Below are 20,449 nucleotides of genomic sequence, written 5' to 3'. Positions count from 1 at the left end.
ATATGGAATCACCTAGTAACACATATGGAATCACCTAGTAACACATATGGAATCACCTAGTAACACATATGGAATCACCTAGTAACACATATGGAATCACCTAGTAACACATATGGAATCCCCTAGTAACACATATGGAATCACCTAGTAACACATATGGAATCCCCTTAGTAACACATATGGAATCACCTAGTAACACATATGGAATCACCTAGTAACACATATGGAATCCCCTTAGTAACACATATGGAATCACCTAGTAACACATATGGAATCCCCTTAGTAACACATATGGAATCACCTAGTAACACATATGGAATCACCTAGTAACACATATGGAATCACCTAGTAACACATATGGAATCCCCTTAGTAACACATATGGAATCACCTAGTAACACATATGGAATCACCTAGTAACACATATGGAATCACCTAGTAACACATATGGAATCCCCTAGTAACACATATGGAATCACCTAGTAACACATATGGAATCCCCTTAGTAACACATATAGAATCACCTAGTAACACATATGGAATCACCTAGTAACACATATGGAATCCCCTTAGTAACACATATGGAATCCCCTAGTAACACATATGGAATCCCCTTAGTAACACATATGGAATCACGTAGTAACACATATGGAATCACCTAGTAACACATATGGAATCCCCTTAGTAACACATATGGAATCTCCTAGTAACACATATGGAATCACCTAGTAACACATATGGAATCACCTAGTAACACATATGGAATCACCTAGTAACACATATGGAATCACCTAGTAACACATATGGAATCACCTAGTAACACATATGGAATCACCTAGTAACACATATGGAATCACCTAGTAACACATATGGAATCCCCTTAGTAACACATATGGAATCACCTAGTAACACATATGGAATCCCCTTAGTAACACATATGGAATCACCTAGTAACACATATGGAATCCCCTTAGTAACACATATGGAATCCCCTTTGTAACACATATGGAATCACCTAGTAACACATATGGAATCCCCTTAGTAACACATATGGAATCACCTAGTAACACATATGGAATCCCCTTAGTAACACATATGGAATCACCTAGTAACACATATGGAATCACCTAGTAACACATATGGAATCACCTAGTAACACATATGGAATCAACTAGTAACACATATGGAATCACCTAGTAACACATATGGAATCACCTAGTAACACATATGGAATCCCCTAGTAACACATATGGAATCACCTAGTAACACATATGGAATCCCCTTAGTAACACATATGGAATCACCTAGTAACACATATGGAATCACCTAGTAACACATATGGAATCCCCTTAGTAACACATATGGAATCACCTAGTAACACATATGGAATCCCCTTAGTAACACATATGGAATCACCTAGTAACACATATGGAATCACCTAGTAACACATATGGAATCACCTAGTAACACATATGGAATCCCCTTAGTAACACATATGGAATCACCTAGTAACACATATGGAATCACCTAGTAACACATATGGAATCACCTAGTAACACATATGGAATCCCCTTAGTAACACATATGGAATCCCCTAGTAACACATATGGAATCCCTTAGTAACACATATGGAATCACCTAGTAACACATATGGAATCACCTAGTAACACATATGGAATCACCTAGTAACACATATGGAATCCCCTTAGTAACACATATGGAATCACCTAGTAACACATATGGAATCACCTAGTAACACATATGGAATCACCTAGTAACACATATGGAATCACCTAGTAACACATATGGAATCACCTAGTAACACATATGGAATCACCTAGTAACACATATGGAATCCCCTTAGTAACACATATGGAATCCCCTTAGTAACACATATGGAATCACCTAGTAACACATATGGAATCCCCTTAGTAACACATATGGAATCACCTAGTAACACATATGGAATCCCCTTAGTAACACATATGGAATCCCCTTAGTAACACATATGGAATCACCTAGTAACACATATGGAATCCCCTAGTAACACATATGGAATCCCCTTAGTAACACATATGGAATCCCCTTAGTAACACATATGGAATCACCTAGTAACACATATGGAATCACCTATTAACACATATGGAATCCCCTTAGTAACACATATGGAATCATATAGTAACACATATGGAATCACCTAGTAACACATATGGAATCCCCTTAGTAACACATATGGAATCCCCTAGTAACACATATGGAATCCCCTTAGTAACACATATGGAATCACCTAGTAACACATATGGAATCACCTAGTAACACATATGGAATCACCTAGTAACACATATGGAATCCCCTTAGTAACACATATGGAATCACCTAGTAACACATATGGAATCACCTAGTAACACATATGGAATCCCCTAGTAACACATATGGAATCCCCTTAGTAACACATATGGAATCCCCTTAGTAACACATATGGAATCACCTAGTAACACATATGGAATCCACTTAGTAACACATATGGAATCACCTAGTAACACATATGGAATCACCTAGTAACACATATGGAATCACCTAGTAACACATATGGAATCCCCTAGTAACACATATGGAATCACCTAGTAACACATATGGAATCCCCTTAGTAACACATATGGAATCACCTAGTAACACATATGGAATCACCTAGTAACACATATGGAATCCCCTTAGTAACACATATGGAATCCCCTAGTAACACATATGGAATCACCTAGTAACACATATGGAATCCCCTTAGTAACACATATGGAATCCCCGAGTAACACATATGGAATCCCCTTAGTAACACATATGGAATCACCTAGTAACACATATGGAATCCCCTAGTAACACATATGGAATCCCCTAGTAACACATATGGAATCCCCTTAGTAACACATATGGAATCCCTTAGTAACACATATGGAATCCCCTAGTAACACATATGGAATCCCGCTAGTAACACATATGGAATCACCTAGTAACACATATGGAATCACCTAGTAACACATATGGAATCAACTAGTAACACATATGGAATCACCTAGTAACACATATGGAATCACCTAGTAACACATATGGAATCCCCTAGTAACACATATGGAATCACCTAGTAACACATATGGAATCCCCTTAGTAACACATATGGAATCACCTAGTAACACATATGGAATCACCTAGTAACACATATGGAATCCCCTTAGTAACACATATGGAATCACCTAGTAACACATGGAATCCCCTTAGTAACACATATGGAATCACCTAGTAACACATATGGAATCACCTAGTAACACATATGGAATCACCTAGTAACACATATGGAATCCCCTTAGTAACACATATGGAATCACCTAGTAACACATATGGAATCACCTAGTAACACATATGGAATCACCTAGTAACACATATGGAATCCCCTAGTAACACATATGGAATCACCTAGTAACACATATAGAATCACCTAGTAACACATATGGAATCACCTAGTAACACATATGGAATCCCCTTAGTAACACATATGGAATCCCCTAGTAACACATATGGAATCCCCTTAGTAACACATATGGAATCACGTAGTAACACATATGGAATCACCTAGTAACACATATGGAATCCCCTTAGTAACACATATGGAATCCCCTAGTAACACATATGGAATCACCTAGTAACACATATGGAATCACCTAGTAACACATATGGAATCACCTAGTAACACATATGGAATCACCTAGTAACACATATGGAATCACCTAGTAACACATATGGAATCACCTAGTAACACATATGGAATCACCTAGTAACACATATGGAATCCCCTTAGTAACACATATGGAATCACCTAGTAACACATATGGAATCCCCTTAGTAACACATATGGAATCACCTAGTAACACATATGGAATCCCCTTAGTAACACATATGGAATCCCCTTTGTAACACATATGGAATCACCTAGTAACACATATGGAATCCCCTTAGTAACACATATGGAATCACCTAGTAACACATATGGAATCCCCTTAGTAACACATATGGAATCACCTAGTAACACATATGGAATCACCTAGTAACACATATGGAATCACCTAGTAACACATATGGAATCAACTAGTAACACATATGGAATCACCTAGTAACACATATGGAATCACCTAGTAACACATATGGAATCCCCTAGTAACACATATGGAATCACCTAGTAACACATATGGAATCCCCTTAGTAACACATATGGAATCACCTAGTAACACATATGGAATCACCTAGTAACACATATGGAATCCCCTTAGTAACACATATGGAATCACCTAGTAACACATATGGAATCCCCTTAGTAACACATATGGAATCACCTAGTAACACATATGGAATCACCTAGTAACACATATGGAATCACCTAGTAACACATATGGAATCCCCTTAGTAACACATATGGAATCACCTAGTAACACATATGGAATCACCTAGTAACACATATGGAATCACCTAGTAACACATATGGAATCCCCTTAGTAACACATATGGAATCCCCTAGTAACACATATGGAATCCCTTAGTAACACATATGGAATCACCTAGTAACACATATGGAATCACCTAGTAACACATATGGAATCACCTAGTAACACATATGGAATCCCCTTAGTAACACATATGGAATCACCTAGTAACACATATGGAATCACCTAGTAACACATATGGAATCACCTAGTAACACATATGGAATCACCTAGTAACACATATGGAATCACCTAGTAACACATATGGAATCACCTAGTAACACATATGGAATCCCCTTAGTAACACATATGGAATCCCCTTAGTAACACATATGGAATCACCTAGTAACACATATGGAATCCCCTTAGTAACACATATGGAATCACCTAGTAACACATATGGAATCCCCTTAGTAACACATATGGAATCCCCTTAGTAACACATATGGAATCACCTAGTAACACATATGGAATCCCCTAGTAACACATATGGAATCCCCTTAGTAACACATATGGAATCCCCTTAGTAACACATATGGAATCACCTAGTAACACATATGGAATCCCCTTAGTAACACATATGGAATCACCTAGTAACACATATGGAAGCACCTAGTAACACATATGGAATCACCTAGTAACACATATGGAATCACCTAGTAACACATATGGAATCCCCTAGTAACACATATGGAATCACCTAGTAACACATATGGAATCACCTAGTAACACATATGGAATCACCTAGTAACACATATGGAATCACCTAGTAACACATATGGAATCACCTAGTAACACATATGGAATCACCTAGTAACACATATGGAATCACCTAGTAACACATATGGAATCCCCTTAGTAACACATATGGAATCCCCTTAGTAACACATATGGAATCACCTAGTAACACATATGGAATCCCCTTAGTAACACATATGGAATCACCTAGTAACACATATGGAATCCCCTTAGTAACACATATGGAATCCCCTTAGTAACACATATGGAATCACCTAGTAACACATATGGAATCCCCTAGTAACACATATGGAATCCCCTTAGTAACACATATGGAATCCCCTTAGTAACACATATGGAATCACCTAGTAACACATATGGAATCCCCTTAGTAACACATATGGAATCACCTAGTAACACATATGGAAGCACCTAGTAACACATATGGAATCACCTAGTAACACATATGGAATCACCTAGTAACACATATGGAATCCCCTAGTAACACATATGGAATCACCTAGTAACACATATGGAATCCCCTTAGTAACACATATGGAATCACCTAGTAACACATATGGAATCACCTAGTAACACATATGGAATCACCTTAGTAACACATATGGAATCCCCTAGTAACACATATGGAATCCCCTTAGTAACACATATGGAATCACCTAGTAACACATATGGAATCACCTAGTAACACATATGGAATCACCTAGTAACACATATGGAATCCCCTTAGTAACACATATGGAATCCCCTAGTAACACATATGGAATCACCTAGTAACACATATGGAATCACCTAGTAACACATATGGAATCACCTAGTAACACATATGGAATCACCTAGTAACACATATGGAATCACCTAGTAACACATATGGAATCACCTAGTAACACATATGGAATCACCTAGTAACACATATGGAATCCCCTTAGTAACACATATGGAATCCCCTTAGTAACACATATGGAATCACCTAGTAACACATATGGAATCCCCTTAGTAACACATATGGAATCACCTAGTAACACATATGGAATCCCCTTAGTAACACATATGGAATCCCCTTTGTAACACATATGGAATCACCTAGTAACACATATGGAATCCCCTTAGTAACACATATGGAATCACCTAGTAACACATATGGAATCCCCTTAGTAACACATATGGAATCACCTAGTAACACATATGGAATCACCTAGTAACACATATGGAATCACCTAGTAACACATATGGAATCACCTAGTAACACATATGGAATCACCTAGTAACACATATGGAATCCCCTAGTAACACATATGGAATCACCTAGTAACACATATGGAATCCCCTTAGTAACACATATGGAATCACCTAGTAACACATATGGAATCACCTAGTAACACATATGGAATCCCCTTAGTAACACATATGGAATCACCTAGTAACACATATGGAATCCCCTTAGTAACACATATGGAATCACCTAGTAACACATATGGAATCACCTAGTAACACATATGGAATCACCTAGTAACACATATGGAATCACCTAGTAACACATATGGAATCCCCTTAGTAACACATATGGAATCACCTAGTAACACATATGGAATCACCTAGTAACACATATGGAATCACCTAGTAACACATATGGAATCACCTAGTAACACATATGGAATCACCTAGTAACACATATGGAATCACCTAGTAACACATATGGAATCACCTAGTAACACATATGGAATCCCCTTAGTAACACATATGGAATCCCCTTAGTAACACATATGGAATCACCTAGTAACACATATGGAATCCCCTTAGTAACACATATGGAATCACCTAGTAACACATATGGAATCCCCTTAGTAACACATATGGAATCCCCTTAGTAACACACATGGAATCACCTAGTAACACATATGGAATCCCCTTAGTAACACATATGGAATCACCTAGTAACACATATGGAATCCCCTTAGTAACACATATGGAATCACCTAGTAACCAAAAAAAGACCAGTCAAAACCTTGGACACACCTACTTTTTTGGTTACTACAGTTTTTCTTAATTTGTTTTACTATTTTCTAAATTGTAGAATAATAGTGAAGACATCAAAATTATGAAATAACACATATGGAATCATGTAGTAACCAAAAAAGTGTTCAACAAATCAAATGTTTTACAAATATTTTTAGATTCTTCAAAGTAGCCACCCTTTGCCTTGATGACAGCTTTGCACACTCTTGGCATTCTCTCAACAGCAGGACAATAGACTCTTGCCGAGTTTAGGGGCTTTAAATGTATTAATGGAGGTTAGCGAGGTAAGTCACTTCTCCCATCTCTTTGCATAGCCCACCAAATACACTGTTTTCTAACTACATCTGGATGGATCCATAACGAATTACTATGAGAATAAATATCACTGAATGACAGAATAAAGTAGGCTAATGCAATAAATATCACTGAATGACAGAATAAAGTAGGCTAATGAAATTGAAGGCAACAAATTGTTGCTTACTGAAACACCCAAAGTCATCCAATTGTTATCATAGGATTTGAAGCAAAAGCCGACCCGCGTGTGGTCAACTATTTCAGCACCGTTTCACGCTGCCTTGAGACAAGCATGGGGACTCGTCTTTTTTGGGAATCTTCATTAGCCTACAATTAGGGTGTGGAAATGTTAGGATTATTTTGCTCTTCATTCGCAGTCACTTAGTAGCCTAGGCCTACTCCCGACCGGTAATGTTGTACAGCTCCATTTTATCCTACCAGAAACCCTGAGGCCTACTCCCGACCGGTAATGTTGTACAGCGCCATTTTATCCTACCAGAAACCCTGAGGCCTACATAGGCTACTGTAAGAAATGCATTTTCGTTTTTTCTTGGAATGGAAACGCCATAATATTAATCAATTTAACTAAGCTACGTTTCAGTATAAACAGCACAAGAAATACAATACTAATTTACAAACAAATTGCAATCAATCCCATATAGTCTGTTCTAACAAAAAGAGGTTTTAAAGTCTCTAGTACAGCCAATATTTAAAACAGTCACATACATTTGTTAATTCAATCCCTTTAGCTGACATGTTGAGGTTTATTCATTGTGTTCAAGGATCCGTTTGTTATTTCGTTTTATAACTAAAATGCTTGACTGTATTTAACAAAATGGATGACTTGTATGCTGTGTGATGACATGCACAAATTAATGAATGATTGATATCCTGTATATTGAAGTACAGTAAGCCCTTATGCCAATAAGTAAGTTACACTAAAACAGCTACAGTAAACAGCTGTTAGGCCTTCAGCCTAAACTCTGAGGCCTTCAGCTCCATGTCATTCCAATAACTTAGCTTCTCAAAGACGCCCTCTGGGGGTCGAAACTAGCTTTAACGACAACAATGGCTGTCAGTGAAATACTATGACATCATGCACTTCAACATGCCGTACCATTCCTCAGCACCCCATCAAGCTCTGCTGCAGTATGATGCAATTTTTTTAAAGGAAGAATCCCTGTACCTCTTCTCAAAGTATTACCATACAGGACTTTGCAGCTGTCGCTTGACTTTTTTCTGCCATTTTTCCAACTTTTCCAATGACTCCAAAATAATTGATCCTCGACTCCTGGTGTGGATTCCTAAGACTCAGTATTTTTGGAAGGGAGGAGACTGATTAGTTGCGTACTTTCGAGAACACAAACACATGCATTTTTCAAAGCGAGCACGCGAGGGACGGAGAGAGAGGGGAGGGGCAGAGTATAGGCAGGTCAGCCACCAGACAGTCAGTCAGAACCGTGCACTAGGTCTATCTATCAGTAGACAGGTCAGCCACCAGACAGTCAGAACCGTGCACTAGGTCTATCTATCAGTATAGACAGGTCAGCCACCAGACAGTCAGAACCGTGCACTAGGTCTATCTATCAGTATAGGCAGGTCAGCCACCAGACAGTCAGAACCGTGTACTAGGTCTATCTATCAGTATAGACAGGTCAGCCACCAGACAGTCAGAACCGTGCACTAGGTCTATCTATCAGTATAGACAGGTCAGCCACCAGACAGTCAGAACCGTACACTAGGTCTATCTATCAGTATAGGCAGGTCAGCCACCAGACAGTCAGAACCGTGCACTAGGTCTATCTATCAGTATAGGCAGGTCAGCCACCAAACAGACAGAACCGTGCACTAGGTCTATCTATCAGTATAGGCAGGTCAGCCACCAGACAGTCAGAACCGTGCACTAGGTCTATCTATCAGTATAGGCAGGTCAGCCACCAGACAGACAGAACCGTGCACTAGGTCTATCTATCAGTATAGACAGGTCAGCCACCAGACAGTCAGAACCGTGCACTAGGCCTATCTATCAGTATAGGCAGGTCAGCCACCAGACAGACAGAACCGTGCACTAGGTCTATCTATCAGTATAGGCAGGTCAGCCACCAGACAGACAGAACCGTGCACTAGGTCTATCTATCAGTATAGACAGGTCAGCCACCAGACAGTCAGAACCGTGCACTAGGTCTATCTATCAGTATAGACAGGTCAGCCACCAGACAGACAGAACCGTGCACTAGGTCTATCTATCAGTATAGACTGACTTTGGCAATGTTAACATATGTTTCCCATGCCAATAAAGCCCCTGGAATTTTTTTTTTTAAATTGAATTGAGAGAGCGAGACAGAGATACAGAGAGAGACAGAGAGAGAGAGAGAGAAAGAGAGACCGAGAAGCCAGTAAAAAGACAGATTGTCCCTCCCAGGGAGCCGTACTACTGCCAAAAAAAAAACCTGCCTCTTTTTCCTCTTCGTCCTCTGTTATGATTTGACACTGACTGCACCATGTGTATGTTTCCTGTGTCATCTCCAAACGTTAAAATCTAGGCTACTTATCCATCTACTAGCCTAGATTATGTCACGGTTGTGACCACTTACAGTTAGGCTACCACATGTTTTCTATCCTTACTGTTTGAGGTCATCGGGCAAAATGTTTAGCAGAGAAAAATACAACTGTCAGTAAAACCATTAGTTTGCATTTACAACAACAACAAAAGGCCCTAAATGATTGGCAGGAGAAGAGGCTTTCTCCCTCTTTTTCACGATCGACAATTGAATCAGGTGGATTGTGATTTGCTATAATTAGTGGACTGGAAGTGCGTTGGTTGGCGAAGCAGGAAGACGGGAGCGAGCAAGAGACTGGAAAACAGATGGCTCTCGGTATGGAATATAATAAATCAAGAAACGGTAAACGGACAAAAACTGACAGCTGAGAACAACGTTTATTTCTTTTTAAAAAATGGTCCGTTTGCCTCTCGCTCTCCCGTAAAAAAAATTACAAAAAATCACTAACCTATACTAGCCTATACGTCTGCTACTAAAGGATTTCTTCAAACGTGACTAGCCCTCCCCCGTATAATTGATATTAGTTGAGACAGGGGGATCCCTTGAGAAATCTAATTTAGTGAGGGGGGGAGCAGATAGCAGTGGTGTGTATTCATGGACGCCAAGGGAAGCCAGGCTTCCCCAAACAAACTGACAAAAACAACAACAAGAAAAACCATTGTATCTTCCGCCTCTGTGTTTCATAAATGTCCTTCAATTCGCAAGAGGCAAGAGGCTGAATGTATCTCACTGGAGAAAGCATCAGAGAGAGAGAGAGAAACAGCAATCCTCTGTCTCTATATGTGTAGCCCATCTATCTGATGCTGTCTGGTCAAAAAGACTATGATATTGTTGCTGCCAGTAGCATTGAATGCAAGGGAATGAAGCCAGCGAGCATTTGGCCCCCCTTGATAAACAAATCATACAATAATAGCCAATGGGCATTGAACTAAACTGAGAATGGTCCTGGCGCACACCAAATAAAAACTGTCAAAGGAAGTCAGTTTGGATTTGGCTTCACACCAATCACATCAGATCAAGCCAAAAGTCATTAACAGAAAAAAAAACTTGAATTATTGCATCTGTTTGTATTGTCCTCCGGCGGCTAGCTAGCTAAAATTGGCCCTTTCCTAAATTAGCCATGGACAGAAATTGGAATTTGGACTTGTGGTTTTACATAATTCTCCGTACTGGCCAATGATTATAACAATGATTCTGATCCAACCATAAACTGCGCCTCTGGCCTGAGAGGATGTAGCTAGATGTAATAGGCTAATGTTAACTAGCTGGCTAATCGTTGCCCATGAAAGAAAGTTAGGCTAGCAAGCTAGCATTTTAGCCAGGTAGCCTAGGACAACAAAAACTAAAAGTGTTTACCCTATAACTGAGTGATAGACCGTTTACTGTATAACAGAGTGATAGACTGTTTACTGTATGACAGAGTGATAGACTGTTTACTGTATGACAGAGTGATAAACCGTTTACTGTATAACAGAGTGATAGACTGTTTACTGTATAACAGAGTGATAGACTGTTTACTGTATAACAGAGTGATAGACCGTTTACTGTATGACAGAGTGATAGACCGTTTACTGTATGACAGAGTGATAGACTGTTTACTGTATGACAGAGTGATAGACAGTTTACTGTATGACAGAGTGATAGACTGTTTACTGTATGACAGAGTGATAGACAGTGTACTGTATGACAGAGTGATAGACCGTTTACTGTATGACAGAGTGATAGACTGTTTACTGTATGACAGAGTGATAGACTGTTTACTGTATGACAGAGTGATAGACTGTTTACTGTATAACAGAGTGATAGACCGTTTACTGTATGACAGAGTGATAGACTGTTTACTGTATGACAGAGTGATAGACTGTTTACTGTATGACAGAGTGATAGACAGTGTACTGTATGACAGAGTGATAAACTGTTTATGCAACATCAAAGAGAAGAGGTAATTTGTGTTTCAACTTGCATGCTCACACACACACACACACACACACACACACACACACACACACACACACACACACACACACACACACACACACACACACACACACACACACACACACACACACACACAGGAATCAGTACCGTGGACAGCCACATCATATTTAGCTTACGTTGGACTAAATCGTTTTTGGTATCTTTTAGTTGTCACTGTATTAGACAAAGCAGAGGTGATTTGTTGAAGTGTTGAAGTGTGTAAATGTTGCTGGACTAGTGGAGGAAGCTCCTGTTTTCTTGGCGACTTGAGGTAACTAAATCAATAGTTGTTTTCCGACAGTTTCAGACTACTAAACATGAACTTGATCGACCATGCTGTAGGTCATGTAACTGTTGGTTACATGCTAAATGTTTTGTGAACTTCACAGCACAGATGTTGCTCTGCGGTTTAGTGATGAAACAAAGGTGTGGTTCACTTTATTCTGCCACTGCGTCTTCTTATTGTCTCAGCCTTTAGGCCTGTACAGCATAACACGGTGTCAAGACACATCAACTAACAGGTTATAGAGCAAACAACGCTACTGTCACAACACACAGGTCGGAAGAGGACAGAGAGATGGAGGGAGAGAGAGAGAGAGATGGAGAGGACAGAGAGATGAGGGAGGGAGAGAGAGATGGAGAGAGAGAGAGAGATGGTGAGGACAGAGAGATGGAGGGAGAGAGAGAGAGATGGAGAGGACAGAGAGATGAGGGAGGGAGAGACGGGGAGAAGACAGAGCTGGAGGGAGAGAGAGAGAGATGGAGAGAGAGAGATGTGAGGACAGAGAGATGGAGGGAGGGAGAAAGATGGAGAGAGAGAGAGAGAGAGAGAGAGAGAGAGAGAGATGGTGAGGACAGAGATGGAGGGAGGGAGAGAGATGGAGAGAGAGAGAGAGACGGTGAGGACAGAGAGATGGAGGGAGGGAGAGAGATGGAGAGAGAGAGAGACGGTGAGGACAGAGAGATGGAGGGAGGGAGAGAGATGGAGAGAGAGAGAGACGGTGAGGACAGAGAGATGGAGGGAGGGAGAGAGATGGAGAGAGAGACGGTGAGGACAGAGAGATGGAGGGAGAGAGAGAGATGGTGAGGACAGAGAGATGGAGGGAGAGAGAGATGGTGAGGACAGAGAGATGGAGGGAGAGAGAGAGATGGAGAGAGAGAGAGAGACGGTGAGGACAGAGATGGAGGGAGGGAGAGAGATGGTGAGGACAGAGAGATGGAGGGAGAGAGAGATGGTGAGGACAGAGAGATGGAGGGAGAGAGATGGAGAGAGAGAGAGAGAGACGGTGAGGACAGAGATGGAGGGAGGGAGAGAGATGGAGGGAGGGAGAGACGGGGAGAGGACAGAGAGATGGAGGGAGAGAGAGAGATGGTGAGGTAGGTAGATGAGGCAGGGAGCAGCGGTCGTGGCAGGCAGACTGCAATGCAGACATGCAGCAGACTGCACAGGAAATATGGAGGGGGAGATGAAGGGAGAGAGGAAAGGAACGGGGGAGGGATGCAGGCATGGCTGAGGATGGAGAGATGGGAATATCAGCCGACCAAAAGAAACATCCAGGCTGTCGTCTTGAGTAGGACTAGTTCTATATGCTGTGGAATAGGACAGGCTGCTTCCTATTAATAATGTGTTTAGGACAGGCTACTTCCTATTAATAATGTGTTTAGGACAGGCTACAGCTGCCTATTGATAATGTGTTTAGGACAGGCTGCTTCCTATTAATAATGTGTTTAGGACAGGCTACTGCTTATTAATAATGTGTTTAGGACAGGCTACAGCTGCCTATTGATAATGTGTTTAGGACAGGCTCCTGCCTATTAATAATGTGTTTAGGACAGGCTACTGCTTATTAATAATGTTTTTAGGACAGGCTACAGCTGCCTATTGATAATGTCTTTAGGACAGGCTGCTGCCTATTAATAATGTGTTTAGGACAGGCTACTGCCTATTGATAATGTATATAGGACAGGCCACTGCCTATTAATAATGTGTTTAGGACAGGCTACAGCTGCCTATTGATAATGTGTTTAGGACAGGTTACAGCTACCTATTGATAATGTGTTTAGGACAGGCTACAGCTGCCTATTCATAATGTGTTTAGGACAGGCTACAGCTGCCTATTGATAATGTGTTTAGGACAGGCTCAGCTACCTATTGATAATGTGTTTAGGACAGGCTACAGCTGCCTATTGATAATGTGTTTAGGACAGGCTCAGCTACCTATTGATCATGTGTTTAGGACATGCTATAGCTACCTATTCATAATGTGTTTAGGACAGGCTACAGCTACCTATTGATAATGTGTTTAGGACAGGCTGGGGCTACCTATTGATAATGTGTTTAGGACAGGCTACAGCTACCTATTGATAATGTGTTTAGGACAGGCTAAGCTACCTAGTGATAATGTGTTTAGGACAGGCTCAGCTACCTATTGATAATGTGTTTAGGACAGGCTACAGCTGCCTATTTATAATGTGTTTAGGACAGGCTACAGCTGCCTATTCATAATGAGTTTCAGAGGGCTGCATCAAACAGCCTGAAATACACTACATGGCCAAAAGTATGTGGACAACCCTTGAAATTGGTGCATTCTACTATTTCAGCCACACCCGTTGCTGACAGGTGTATAAAATCGAGCACACAGCCATGCAATCTCCATAGACAAACATTGGCAGTAGAATGGCTCGTACTGAAGAGCTCAGTGACTTTCAACATGGCACCGTCATAGGATGTCACCTTCCAACAAGTAAGTTTGTCAAATTTCTGCCCTGCTAGAGCTGCCCCGGTCAACTGTAAGTCCTGTTATTGTGAAGTGGATTAATTTAGGAGCAGCAACGGCTCAACCGCGAAGTGGTAGGCCACACAAGCTCACAGAACGGAACCGCCGAGTGCTGAAGCGTGTAGCTCATAAAATGTGTCTGTCCTTGGATGCAACACTCACTACCGAGATACAAACTGCCTCTGGAAACAACGTCAGCACAATAACTGTTCATCGGGAGCTTCAAGAAATGGGTTTCCATGGCTGAGCAGCCGCACACAAGCCTAAATTCACCATGCGCAATGTCAAGTGTCGGCTTGAGTGGTGTAAAGCTCGCCGCCATTGGACTCTGTGGATACGCGTTCTGTGGAGTGATGAATCACACTTCGCCATCTGGCAGTCCGATGGACGTATCTGGGTTTGGCGGATGCCAGGAGAACGCTACCTGCCCCAATGCATAGTTTCAACTGTAAAGTTTGGTGGAGGAGGAATAACGGTCTGGGGCTGTTTTTCGTGGTTCAGGCTAGGCCTCTTAGTTCCAGTGAAGGGAAATCTTAATGCTACAGCATAGAATGACATTCTAGATGATTCTGTGCTTCCAACTTTGTGGCAACAGTTTGGGGAAGGCCCTTTCCTATTTCAGCATGACAATGCCCCCATGCACAAAGCAAGGTCCATACAGAAATGGTTTGTCAAGATCATTGTGGAAGAACTTGACTGGCTTGCACAGAGAGCCCTGACCTCAACCCCACTGAATACCTTTGGGATGAATTGGAATGCCGACAGCGAGCCAGGCCTAATCACCCAACATCAGTACCCAACTTCACTAATACTCTTGAGGCTCAACGGAAGCAAGTCCCCGCAGCAATATTCCAACATCTAGTGGAAAGCCTTCCCAGAAGACTGGAGGCTGTTACAGCAGCAAAGGTGGGGGTACCAACTCCATATTAATGCCCATGATTTTGGAACGAGATGTTGGACCAGCAAGTGTCCACATACTTTTGTAGTACTATGTAGTATATTATATGGAGAGCCATAATACTGCCTGTAAGAGTATTTAGACACTTAAAACTAGTCGTTTTGAATTTTTCACTCTTTTTAGTTAATTTAATCTTGCTTATCGACAACATGTGGCATGTCCACGCTCAGACATAATGTAATTTATATGTAGGACATAATTGTAAATAAGAATTTGTTCTTAATGTTCTTAACTGACATGCCAAGTTAAATAAAGGTTAAATGTAATTATATATCATTATGAATGCTATGTCCACATACTTCTGGTCACGTAGTGTATATAGGGTGAGTGAAATAGGGCACCTTGCTTTTTACTGCCCTTTTTTCCGCACCGTGGTAATGTTTTGTCCCGTGGTAATGTTTTGTCCCGTGGTAATGTTTTGACCCGTGGTAATGTTTTGTCCCGTGGTAACGTGGTAATGTTTTGTCCCGTGGTAACGTGGTAATGTTTTGTCCCGTGGTAACGTGGTAATGTTTTGTCCCGTGGTAATGTTTTGTCCCGCGGTAATGTTTTGTCCCGTGGTAACGTGGTAATGTTTTGTCCCGTGGTAATGTTTTGTCCCGTGGTAATGTTTTGTCCCGTGGTAATGTTTTGTCCCGTGGTAATGTTTTGTCCCGAGGTAATGTTTTGTCCCGAGGTAATGTTTTGTCCTGTGGTAATGTTTTGTCCCGCGGTAATGTGGTAATGTTTTGTCCCGTGGTAATGTTTTGACCCGTGGTAATGTTTTGTCCCGTGGTAATGTTTTGTCCCGCGGTAATGTTTTGTCCCGCGGTAATGTTTTGTCCCGCGGTAATGTTTTGTCCCATGGTAATGTTTTGTCCAGTGGTAATGTTTTGTCCCGTGGTAACGTGGTAATGTTTTGTCCCGCGGTAATGTTTTGTCCAGTGGTAATGTTTTGTCCCGTGGTAATGTTTTGTCCCGTGGTAATGTTTTGTCCCGTGGTAACGTGGTAATGTTTTGTCCCGTGGTAATGTTTTGTCCCGTGGTAACGTGGTAATGTTTTGTCCCGTGGTAATGTTTTGTCCCGTGGTAATGTTTTGTCCAGTGGTAACGTGGTAATGTTTTGTCCCGTGGTAACGTGGTAATGTTTTGTCCCGCGGTAATGTTTTGTCCCGCGGTAATGTTTTGTCCCGTGGTAATGTTTTGTCCCGCGCTAATGTTTTGTCCCGCGGTAATGTTTTGTCCCGCGGTAATGTTTTGTCCAGTGGTAACGTGGTAATGTTTTGACCCGTGGTAACGTGGTAATGTTTTGTCCCGCGCTAATGTTTTGTCCCGCGGTAATGTTTTGTCCCGCGGTAATGTTTTGTCCCATGGTAATGTTTTGTCCCGTGGTAATGTTTTGTCCCGTGGTAATGTTTTGTCCCGTGGTAATGTTTTGTCCCGCGGTAATGTTTTGTCCCATGGTAATGTTTTGTCCAGTGGTAATGTTTTGTCCCGTGGTAACGTGGTAATGTTTTGTCCCGTGGTAATGTTTTGTCCAGTGGTAATGTTTTGTCCAGTGGTAACGTGGTAATGTTTTGTCCCGTGGTAACGTGGTAATGTTTTGTCCCGCGGTAATGTTTTGTCCCGCGGTAATGTTTTGTCCCGTGGTAACGTGGTAATGTTTTGTCCAGTGGTAATGTTTTGTCCAGTGGTAATGTTTTGTCCAGTGGTAATGTTTTGTCCCATGGTAATGTTTTGTCCCGTGGTAATGTTTTGTCCCGCGGTAATGTTTTGTCCCGTGGTAACGTGGTAATGTTTTGTCCCGCGGTAATGTTTTGTCCCGCGGTAACGTGGTAATGTTTTGTCCCGTGGTAACGTGGTAATGTTTTGTCCCGCGGTAATGTTTTGTCCCGCGGTAATGTTTTGTCCCGTGGTAACGTGGTAATGTTTTGTCCCGCGGTAATGTTTTGTCCCGTGGTAACGTGGTAATGTTTTGTCCCGCGGTAATGTTTTGTCCCGCGGTAATGTTTTGTCCCGTGGTAACGTGGTAATGTTTAGTCCCGTGGTAATGTTTAGTCCCGTGGTAATGTTTTGTCCCGTGGTAATGTTTTGTTCCGTGGTAACGTGGTAATGTTTTGTCCCGTGGTAATGTTTTGTTCCGTGGTAACGTGGTAATGTTTTGTCCCGTGGTAATGTTTTGTCCCGTGGTAACGTGGTAATGTTTTGTCCCGTGGTAATGTTTTGTCCCGTGGTAACGTGGTAATGTTTTGTCCCGTGGTAATGTTTTGTCCCGCGGTAATGTTTTGTCCCGCGGTAATGTTTTGTCCCGTGGTAATGTTTTGTCCCGTGGTAATGTTTTGTCCCGTGGTAATGTTTTGTTCCGTGGTAATGTGGTAATGTTTTGTCCCGCGGTAATGTGGTAATGTTTTGACCCGTGGTAATGTGGTAATGTTTTGACCCGTGGTAACGTTTTGTCCCGTGGTAATATTTTGTCCCGTGGTAATGTGGTAATGTTTTGACCCGTGGTAACGTGGTAATGTTTTGACCCGTGGTAATGTGGTAATGTTTTGTCCCGTGGTAATGTGGTAATGTTTTGTCCCGTGGTAATGTGGTAATGTTTTGACCCGTGGTAATGTGGTAATGTTTTGACCCGTGGTAATGTGGTAATGTTTTGTCCCGTGGTAATGTTTTGTTCCGTGGTAACGTGGTAATGTTTTGTCCCGCGGTAATGTGGTAATGTTTTGTCCCGTGGTAACGTTTTGTCCCGTGGTAATATTTTGTCCCGTGGTAATGTTTTGTCCCTATCTGAATGTGCTGTAGGCAACATTAGTTTCCCCTTTGACAAAACACATCTTGTGGAAAATTTAAAAACATGCTAGTAGGCTATATCAGACTATGTTAAAAAAATAAAAACATAATTGAATTAACCAATAATGTATGTTGATGCTACTAGTATGTACAATATTTAATGATGTTTCCATATGATAACAATAGCCTAATATATTTATTAATATGCCATAAACTATTGTTTTTTTTTAAAGTTTCACTCAATTCATTCTAATTAACTTAATCATTATGACACACCCTTCATTGTTGTCATTGGTTACACTAATTGCACTGTTTTGTCTAAAGAACCTGGTTCAAGCATTCATGACATCACCCTGAAGAAGCACAGTGATGCAGAAACATTGGTGGGTTTTTTTTTTTACCCAATAAATGACTGGGAGTTTATATTTAGAGCGTGCGACTGTGTTTATTTTTTATAGTTTATAGTTTATTCCACGTTAGTCAGCACCTCTACATAAAATAGGTTTCTCTGGGTGTGCGCCAGCTCATGTTTTTTATAGGACTATAAAACCGTCCCTATAAATGTGCTATTCATTTCTAGGCTAAAAGTGTTGAGTAGGCCAAGGCATGGCATCTTCAGTCACATGTTATCATCTACAGTAAAACTTGCACCATCACCCATGACATCAAGGCCACGGGAAGCAAAGGTGTCAAATCTATAAAAACTAAGGATAAACTAAACCTTAAAGACAATTAGGCTAAACGCGCGTGTCTTCCATGTAGCCTATACACACAGCCAGTCAGTCACCCAGTCAGTCCTTCAGGCAGTCAGTCAGTCACACCGCAGTGTTCCCCTACCTCCTCTCTCCCTGCTCCGTCTTCTAAGGTCTCCTCTCCTGTCTCCGGTGGTACTGGCACTTCCGTCTGCATTTTCTCTTTCCTCTTCCACCCTGACACGCGCCCTCCCGTTAGCCCTACGGTTAACGGTGCCAGGGATGGGGACCCACCCCAGCTGTGGCGGCCCTGGCCAGAGGCTGGGACCACCTCCTCGGCACGGCGGGAGTCACCCCATCCGTCGCCGGTCGAGATCCGGTTTCACTGTAGTGATGACAGTACAGCCTGCGGCAAATGCGCATAATCCACGCCGACTGAAAGTCGTCTCTGTCGGGATCAGAAGAGTTCATTCACCCGGTGCCTCTCGGTTCTTCTTCACGCCTTCCATGGTTTAATTAATTCACCTTTCCCATGCAAACATAGCATAGATTAGACAAAACCCAGATTTCTTCCTTTAAAGATTAGATTAACGTCTGTTCGTTGGTCCTGTGCGCGTCAGTGCTTGGCGGTGATAACCGTGAAGCTTCTAGACTTCGTTCTAGGCGCAGGTGGGGCGGTGTGTGTGCATACGCTCGAGATGACAAATGCTGAGTTCATATGCTAGTCGGAATTAGAAAACTCTGAAATGTCCAACTTGCTATCTGGTTGTAGATATACACGTGCCGCGTTCAACCTGTTAGCAAGTCGAACATTTCCGAGTTTCCTAGTTCCGACTAGCACATGAACGCGGCATGAGCCAACGGTTACGGTTTCGTTCAGAGTGAACACGAGGGGCAGGCACGAGAGCGCTGATGTGAAAGATGGATGGATAGGAGGAGGATGTTTTTATACCCGAAGGCAGACAGCGATCTCGGTAAAAGGCAAAACCAGGAACAACTGATTCCTTTTCTATGGTAAACAGTTTATTCTCTGGATTAAAACAACAACAAAAAACAACGATAAAACCATCTCTGGAAGTTATTTTCTTTCTATTTGTCTCCTTAGAGCTAGAAGGTTTCACCTA

At 41.6% G+C, this 20,449-nt stretch overlaps 1 protein-coding gene across 1 annotated transcript in view; it reads right to left on the bottom strand.

Moving 5' to 3' along the window:
• unm_sa40862 (un-named sa40862) overlaps positions 1–20,025 on the bottom strand; it is a 125,822-nt gene extending 105,797 nt beyond the window's left edge. The window contains exon 1 of the mRNA XM_014156769.3: positions 19,471–20,025. Coding sequence (XP_014012244.2) covers positions 19,471–19,542 — 72 coding nt within the window. The 5' untranslated portion in view covers positions 19,543–20,025. The remainder of the gene's footprint in view (positions 1–19,470) is intronic.
• Between the last annotated feature and the right edge of the window lie 424 nt (positions 20,026–20,449).

Source organism: Salmo salar, chromosome 18 (genome assembly GCF_965601325.2).
Source record: "Salmo salar chromosome 18, fSalSal1, whole genome shotgun sequence".
In the NCBI taxonomy this organism is placed as follows: Eukaryota; Metazoa; Chordata; class Actinopteri; order Salmoniformes; family Salmonidae; genus Salmo; species Salmo salar.
This window is presented reverse-complemented; position numbering and strand designations above follow the sequence as displayed.